The 9421-nt window shown below is 44.6% G+C and overlaps 1 protein-coding gene across 1 annotated transcript; it reads right to left on the bottom strand.

The window, feature by feature from the left end:
* Nucleotides 1–7781: 7781 nt before the first annotated feature.
* Nucleotides 7782–8549, bottom strand: YALI1_B10635g (uncharacterized protein; the record flags this gene model as incomplete). Its single annotated transcript, XM_500629.3, has 1 exon — nt 7782–8549. One exon carries the CDS (start codon nt 8547–8549, stop codon nt 7782–7784), a length of 768 nt encoding a protein of 255 aa, XP_500629.1.
* Between the last annotated feature and the right edge of the window lie 872 nt (nt 8550–9421).

Here is a 9421-nt window from a genome sequence, read left to right as displayed (position 1 = left end):
CAGATTTTTCATTGATAGACTTGATGGCCCTTGGCGGGGTTTTATTGGCGGCTTTCAGAAGTCATAGATCCAGTTTATGAAATCAGATCCTAGTTAGAGGGCTCCCTGGGAGCGAGGGAGCGAGGGAGGAGGGGTGGTAAATCACGTGCCCTGGAAGAAACGGAAAGATCACATGATTAATCATGTGAATGGGGAACGATGATGCACACTTTGATGACATCGGTCGATTACAATCTAAAGCTAGGTACTGTACAGTGTACTATAAGAGGTTCGGAACTGGGTGAGAAGGGCAAGCCATAGAACTGGAATGGCTTAAAAGTAACCAAAACCGATTGTTTTTGGATTCAGAAAGGTCGTCTGAACAATTAAAATGCAGTGGTATATTCATTTTGTTTCCATGATTGAAACGGAAGTCAAGGAAATGTTCCATCTCAGAGTCAAGCGCATGAAAGTAACGGAATTTGGTCGGAATTTGATCCCATAAACAGGAATATGATTGTGGGAGTCAGTCAAGTATTCTGGATAAATCAGCATTCGAATTGAATACGTTTCTGACCTGGCGGTGGGTTCTGACCAGATTCTGACCAGGTTCTGATCAGGTTAAGATCATATTCCTGGTTGTATGTAACCGTTTCCCGACGTTGATACATGCCGATTCTTTTGGAATTGTCGTATCTTCGACTCTCCTGTCACCTGGACAACTATCTCCGTTAGAATCGTACGATATCCACCACTTGGTAATACCCCGAAGTCTCCAACATACCACGACCAATAACAAAAAGTTCCTTGAACATGCTGCGGGGATGAAAGTCATACGATGATCATCTTCATACACTAAGTGACTCATGCTTATATCTGGGGTTTGTCAGCCTTGCCTGGGACAGGTTGGAGTCTCAATAGTGTGGATTTTAACATGAAACCTATGTGGGTGTATATACCGACTATCATACGATATACGGGAGTGGGAAACGAAGCGGGAGTCAAATTGGGGATTTAGAACCTCCGAAAAAACCTCCGACATTGATTTCAAGCGATATAATTGCCCGAAGAACGAGATGGAGGTAATCTGGGAGATGATATCATGGTACTCCCGCGTTAGCTATTGCCTCTAACAAAGCGGTAAACGAGCCAGTTGGAACTCGAATAATGACCTCAAATCAATCATTCACGAGATATACAGCTCTTAAAATCTGCTCTTGTTCAATATCTGTCTTCCTTGTTACCTTTGATTTGCCATCAAGTCTTCGTATAGCACTCTACCTATTCCAAGGTTCCTGCCCATACCATCACAGCTGCCGGTGACATGTAAATCAGTTGCAAACTTCGCTTATGTTTCATGAGATGAAGACCAAGACTGGAGAAAAGGCCTGGCAAAAAAAGCAAGTCTCTAGCTCCCAGAATACGATGCATATTAAATTGTATCTGAGATGAAAGGGGTAGAGTAAGAATGGATGAAGAGGGGCCATGTGGGATTGATAGAGACCATTTTTAGGGTAAAACAACGTCCAGAAACACAATGGTCAACTCCTCTTGTCTCTGAGATTATAGGATCATTCCGAAATTGATATATCTCATGTTCAGAAAAATACCCCATATTTTCCTGAATAGTGTTCAAATGACTCTGAGACTCTGAAATTACAATTTGTGACGTCTCCGTCATCCCCCTTAAGCGCTTATGATACTCCTAGACCTCTTTTATCCGACTCTAGGAACTACCCCGTGTTCATTCTCAGAATACAAGAATGTCAGTCCATCTCCCCCAAAAGTCGGTCAATTCGCACTTGACAAGTATCAAACACAAGTAAACCTGCCCAGAAACAACATTGTCAACTCAGAGATACCAATATCATCCTCGTTTACTGCATCTTGACGCAATAAAAAATCCGAGCATATCATACATCCCGTTTAACATAGCAACTTCAGCTCTAATCCAAGTATCTCTACCACATTTAAGAACAGGTCTAATCCGTCTTAGACCGTCTTAGACCGGGTTAACTTCTGTTAGAACTCTCATCGCCAGCCTAGCCCGTTCCGGACGGCCCAATGGCCAACATTTCTTTTCCAGATCGCCGGATAAACCATCTTAGAGTGTCTCAGGGAAATTGAGACGCTGTAAACACGTCATTTGCGTCCCCAGCGGTTTCTTTTTGGGTCTTGGTTCCAGCCAGACATTATTATTGGCACGGCTATCGGACCTGATAAGGGCACGGGGTCCTGCAGATATAGACCATCTAAGGGGGTTCCAAAAGTGGGCAGGAACTTGAGAAATGCATGCGCAACAACTGGTGCAATATATTGCTATGATTTATAGCTTTGTGGGGCTCCATTTCCGTTTATTGTGGTGGAAGACGAGTTCGCACAATACTGGCATATTTCGGGTCCGCAAAACAACAAAGATGGCACTGCGAAAGAGGGGAATGCCCACCAATCCACGCCGTGACCCTTGGTGACCCACCTAATGCGCCACACGGTTCATAACTAAGCTCCTATTGAACTCAGAGTCCCACTAGTGCCATTCCAAGGTGTATTTGGAATATAACTCAGCCTTCCAACGGCGAGTAACTTGATAAAAGTGATATCGGTGCTAGTTTTAGGTGCTTTTGGCCAAGAGGAATTCCGTGGAACTATTGGTGTCCCTCCTGGAACCGCTTCCCGGTATCTCCCGCCGCGTCCCGCCGCCATGTATGAATAAACGATTAAAAGGTGAAATTCAAAAATGGCCAAAACGACTCCAAACTTTGGACTGTGAATAAACCGTGGTCGGAGATTCCAATGCAGCTTGTAGGTTGAAGTTTAGACCGGTTTGGAGGCCGGTGACACGCTAGTTGCAAATGGATGTTGTCCGTCTCAAAATAAGGTCGGCTGATGGAAAAAAGAGCGGCAAGCGGTCTAAACGGTAATATCGACCCAGAAAAGCATGTGTTGGCGTCCGATCGGCTGTCCAACCGCTGTAAAGCGCGCTATGTGACGCTGGGTAGGACCAGAGGCTTAACTAAATATCAACTAAGTTGGGAAACTTTGTTAACTGGTTGGTGGGAAAATGAAAGCATAAAAAAGTACTTCGAGTTTTGGAAACACGAAGGAATATTATTTTAAAAAAAATACCAGGCAGAAGAAGCAGATGCCTCACATCTCCTAGTCAAGTCCGTTTTTCTCCATCCACTCTACTCGTAAAGTTGAGGACAATTCTATTTCGTCTCCATGCGGTCCCTTCTCTAGGAGCTTCCACCGACCCAAAAACCAGCCTGTACCTGGCTATCAGTCTAAATAGCCCATAAATGGGTCCTATAGATGGCATTATTGTTCATGTTAGTTCATGCCAGTTCCTGCGACCCCTCCGACGGGCTTATCACCCCAGATGGTAGAGTTTGGACAATGACAGACAATGAACGACTATGACGGACAATGAACGACTATGAACGATAATGACCGGAATAATCCGTCTTTGTCTCTTGTGACGATTGTATTTTCATAGAATTTACCATTTCTTTTTTCACTCCTCCGCCGCTGTCCACTCTTTGTGTTTTCCAGCTGAGTTGCGCGCGACTCAATACGACTCACCCCAAAGGCAGGAGTTGGCTGGGTTGAGGTGAGTTGAGTTGGTTGGAGTTGCTTTTTGTCGTTTAAAACGTGTCATGAAGATGTCAGTGTTGACAGTCACATGACTAGTCACGTGGTTGGTCCAGTGACAGTCCATACTAACTCCTTTACTCATCGACGAGTACAGTAGTCGCATAGTACGAACTCGCACTTTCTCAGGATTCTAGTGGTCACACAAATCACCCTACTTGTAGTAGTCACTAGAAAGTCCGTCCGACTCATTCCAACAATCACATGACCTCCTAGAGTTCCGGAAACTCCGTGGAACTTTTTCCATTCGACTCCAGCAAAAAGAAACGACCATGACCGTGGGGAATGAGACGGTTGTGAAGAAACGAGGAGCGTCTAGCCGAGAAGGTCAGAGACAGAAATAAAACTACATTGTGTCAGTAGAGTTGATCACGTGAGGGGGAGCTGAGGCGCAAAGTCAGTACAGGTTATGACTGTGACGAGGGGGAGCAGTGCGGGACATGGTGCCGTTCGGGCATTGTTTGGCAATATCACGTGATAAAAAATTAGTACAAATGTCCACTCCACAGAGCTTGTTCCACAAATAATTAGATCACGTGACAGAACTGAACACAGCACTCCTTGCTGTTCTGGTCGGGTCGAATCACTACGTACATACTCGTCTTGCTCAGCGTGGATTGACAAGGCAGGACTTCAACGGGGAGTCGGGTCACGTGACCAATAGGATTAGCCGTTGGAGGTTCCTTTTTTTTTTTTTTTCTTATATTTTTATAATAACATAATACGTTTTTCTATATATTTTTATAATAACAATACTTTTTTTATTAGACCAATCAAATATATGTTTATTAAATTATTTGAAAGTTAGTTGAACTTTTGTGAAGACGGAGGCCACTTAAAGTGGTATTGTTTTGTAATACTCAACAAAGTCTAAGCAGATTTGAGAAGTCGGAATTCGGAGAACGTAAATAGCTGTGGACATTGTGTAAAATGAATAGCCAGAAGTTATCTGGTTTCAAATGTTTTTTTCGTGATGAACAGTTCAATATACTTTTTAAATTTCTGGCAGCTCTAGATCACTTGTTGAGTTGTTCAGTGGGCGTTTTGTTCTAACTAATTCCAAGTAATTGGAAGAGAGTTTAACTAAGAGATAAATAAGAGATAAACAGGAGAATTAAAAAAAATTAAAAAAAAAGAAAAGAGTGATAAAAGAGTAAAAAAATAAAAAACAAAACAAAAACAAATAGAAACACCACATTTACAAGGGTTAACGACGCCTGTCTCATCTCTAGACACGTTTCCAACGAGCTCACGTGACCCAAGTGGTTGAGACGGAAAACGCACATTCCTCGAAGGAGCTGCTGATAGACCTTTTTCGCTCCTCTTCATCTCTTTCTCTTACACGACACTTTCACAGGATACTTTCACAGATACGAGCACGTTGTTCGAGTGTTTCACCATCAAATACTCCACGCCGACCGTGGCAGTGCCGGTGACGTAGCTAATGGCTGACACAACTGTTGCCCTGTTACATCTCTGACACAAGATTCCCTGTTACAAGATTCGTCTCAGAACGTCTCAGGAGCTTCTCACTCACCCTGCGCATGCCCCACTCTCTTGCCTTTGCGTAACACAAACACAGATACCCCAATGCCCACTAACACAGATTTCGTGTGATATACATAACCGGTGTGATACCCATACCCAGTGAGACACATATCCAGTGAAGCCCTTCCCACTATAGATCTTGACAACAACTCCGTCACACACCCCGATAAAGCCACTCGTTGCACCTCGCTTCTCGGCACCACACCTACCAGCCGCGCCCAGTTCTCCCAAACGACACAGACACCATCGCCTCAAAAGGCCCAATCATTTTCCGTCGAGTTGCACCGCTGGTAAGGCCGAAGATGGAATTATTCGCCGGGACATGTCACATGGGCCGTCTTGCTCTGGCATTGTCTGCTCGCCGTAACCAAGTCTAGTCGCTTGGGTCGATTCTGCTTTTGCCAGGTTATATGTCCGTTGTTGAAGGATGTTCACTTTGATAACTTCCTCATTCAACCTTCCTCTCCAGTCGTCCAGCCAATGGTCTCCGTACGATGGCCCAGAGCCCGGAGTTGTCTGTGGAAGGTGGTTGAGTGGTGGGGGACGTGGAAAACGACTCTCAGATACTCAAGACAGATTTATAACGACTCAGACTAAAAAGACTAAGTAATCAGCACACCCACATTCTCGCTCAAGCAGAGATGCGCTTCCCAAATCCTTACCCTCATTATCGCACACTCACAGTCACACTACGGTATCTCTACTTGTGATTGGTACGATTGCCACCCACTGGCACTTTCTCCTGAAACACTCTGGCATGTTGTCTCAACGGTTTTTTTGAAACACTCTGACGTACAGTTCATGGACACTTGGGAGGTCTTTTTGAAACAGGACGATTACAGCGGTGTACGCATTGTCGACGTTAGCGGAATTGGTCTATTGGAACTTTTTACACTATATTGAAATTCTCACTCTGGAGCTTCGCAAACAGACTCATTGTTTGTTCCACTAGTACAGCTACGGATTATATCCAGTTTTGATTCATTCCATGCAATTGAGAACAGTATGGACCTACTTGTATAAGTAGGTACCGCATAATGAAAGTGTTAGGTGCGATTTATCAAATTCACACCTGTCAGGGGATATTGGCATTGATATCGAGTTTGAGGTTGAACCATCTCTGCGCGGTGCATGCCAAGATGCAAGAAGTTACTCTCCTCGGTCTAGAAAGATCCAAAAAAAAAATCAAGAGTTGAACATTACATTTGTCGGACCACAGGGGCACTGAATGGACTTGTTCTAGCTTCATCTCCAGTCAACGATTTTTCACCTACCACTGAAAGTGAAGACTCAGTACTGCCAAGATGACCCCCAACTCTCGCGGAGACGATCTTATGAGCTGACCAGATGGACATTAAAATGATGGATTTTTTCTGTATATATTTCGGTATACAGTTCATCTTCCTATCTCCTCCCTACAGAATCAGCAATACGCACATGCTGGAGACAGGGAAACACAAGTATCGTCATAACTTTTTCAGAAGTGATCCAATGGAATTCCAGAGTTCACTAAAAAGTTGTTAGAGTGGGAGGAACCATACACTATTTATCTTCCTCTTCCTTTTGCTGTTCCATCATTTATTGTCAGTCGGCGGTCTGACCATGACTTCGGAAATGTTCTCAGGAGCAATAAGAGTTCTCCAGGCAGTTTTTTGGACGCGGAGAGTAATATTTGATGCCATTCATTGTCGTGGTCTTTTTTCTGTAAAACTCGGGACATAGAATTGGTCTGGAGGTTTCAAAAATGAACCTGTCAGCTTCCCTACTTCACCACTGTTTTTCAAAACGCACAGACATATTGTAGACTCAATTCAGCTCACTCAATTCAGACATTAATCTGTATCTACATGTTCGTTCAGCTTCCTTAGTAATCATTCAGCATCCCCTCCCACACAGCACACACATAGCTGAGGTGACTCCTCCAGAAATAATCCTGTGAACCTCTGCGATTTACCAAATTGCTCCTCTGAGTACAAGGATTCTTGTGGTATAAATTGTATCTCTATGTCTTCTGGTATTGATGATATCTCTGTCTTTTCTCCATGAGATTAGCGCACTACTTTTTTTACAGTGGACTCGTTTGTCAACTCCTCATAAATCTCCCGGAAATGACTTTATCAAATCCTGGAGTTCGCCAAATTGTTCCCCCATCTACAAGAATTCTGCTCATATAATTATTGTACATATCTATATCTCCTTTCGATACAACCCCACAATATTTTCCCAAACTAAACTTCGTGATACGAGACGCCTCAACTCCCCCGGAAAGGGCCGTGTGAACTCACAGAGTTGATCATTGCCTTCGTAGAGTCCCCAGGATTCTTCTAATATCTCTGCTTTTCCGGTGTCATTTTCGTTGTTGTACTAGACTAAATATTGGTAGTATAGTGGTACATAGTAAAGCATTATACAACTAATACTACGCTTGCTGTCCGAGGTCTCAGACGACGTACTCGGAAGTCCATTCTCAGCTCGTACTACATATCTCGGACAACGTACTCAATAAGTCCATTCGCAGCTCGGACTACGTCCTTGTCGCGCCGACAAGTTCACTCGCAGACTACATCTTCGTTACTCATTCAGTTTGTTAAAAATGCAATAAATTAAATAGCCCGAACATTGACCCCCGAGAACTGAGCAAATCGTTTCTGCTGATGAATGCCACACTCAGTCTTCTGTTTACCCTTCCATCGTCCGGCTCGCTCATTTTCGCCCTCCTTGACCGGCACAGTTGAGTGAAAATCGCCCACAGATCGGTACCCCTTATCCAACAAGGAGTTGTAAGGCACGTCGTTGGAATCGATATAATTCTTGACCTGGGCAAACGACCAGTTGGCAAGAGGGTTGATTTTGATGAGATTGGTCTCGGCTTCAATCTCCACAATCTTTAGAGAGTCACGTGCGTCTCCCTGGGACTTGCGACGCCCGGTCAGAACAGCAACAACATCCAGCTCCTTGTAGGCCCGCTGAGAAGGCTCTACCTTGACCAGATAATCATAGAGATCGTCGTTTGTGTCGAAAAGGGAATCGCCATACACCTTTTCAAACTCCGCACGCGACTCGAAGCCCTCGGGTCGGAATCTGTGGATTTTCGCCGATGGGTACTTGGCCTGGACCCGGTCGACCAGCTGCAGCGTTTCGTCGAAATGGTACAGGGTGTCGAGAAAAATAAGATCGACAGCGTGGCCGCCACGTGACTGCTCCAGCTTGCTGATCATGTCAGTGCTGACTAATCCCGTGAGTCCAAACGCCGTGGTCTGGAACAAGTTGGGGAAGGTGAGCACCGCCCATTGAATGATCTGTTGCGGCTCCAGCTGACTCAGCAGCGCGTTGTAGTGGTCCAGTTGCGACGTCGACACAGAGATAGACATGACTAATGGCCTGGCAGATGGTTGGTTGGTTGCTGGAACTCCCGGGGGGCGCCCTCCGCACTACTTATACCTCTTTTTGTGGCTTACAAATTCGCAATCTGGAGGAAGGTGCAAGATTGGTCATGGTGGCGCAAATATGGGTGCAAATAGGCTTTATGATATGTCAATCAACTCGTTGGGAGATTCCGAGTCCATTGATGTAGTCTATTTTCCGGTGGTATTAAAATCCGCCGAGAAAAATGCCACTCAAAAAACCGGTCTAAAATCCCAGAACCGAGTTTATCGGAGGTTTTCAAAGCCAATTTTGAGGAGCCAAAAGTGGCCTAAAGGAGACAAAAAATATATCGCCAGAACCGCGTGAACCTGCAGGTCACGTGGATATCTTCGGTGATCACATGACAGCCCTCGAGGGGTCCGCTAAAGTCACCATAATCCGGGCTCGAACCCGGGTCAACTTTATTTGAAATATATTTCGCAACCCACCCGGCGATTTGAATCATTTCACGTGACGGCGGTTTTGGGACGTTTGGAAAAAAAAATAAAAAAACATAAAAAATTGACAGCTGTTCGGGAATAAATGCACGGGAAAAATCAGGAGAAATCAGGGGGAAATCGCTACAAATTCTGCTCACGTGACCCAGATTTATGCGTATTTTTCCCTTATTAAAAACACGTGACCGCGTTAAGTGGCGAGCCCCCCTCCCCCGCAACAAAGTTCAATTAAACACATGCTTGAACAATAGTCGAGACTGGTGAGGTTAATTTCGATTACGATTTTGTGGCGTCGATGGCGTAATTCTTTTTGACAAGGATTTTTTGGGAGGCATAATTTTTTTCTAAATATTGGGGAAAGGGTCGCAGAAAATAGTCAC

Source organism: Yarrowia lipolytica, chromosome 1B (genome assembly GCF_001761485.1).
Source record: "Yarrowia lipolytica chromosome 1B, complete sequence".
Lineage (NCBI taxonomy): Eukaryota > Fungi > Ascomycota > Dipodascomycetes > Dipodascales > Yarrowia > Yarrowia lipolytica.
This window is presented reverse-complemented; position numbering and strand designations above follow the sequence as displayed.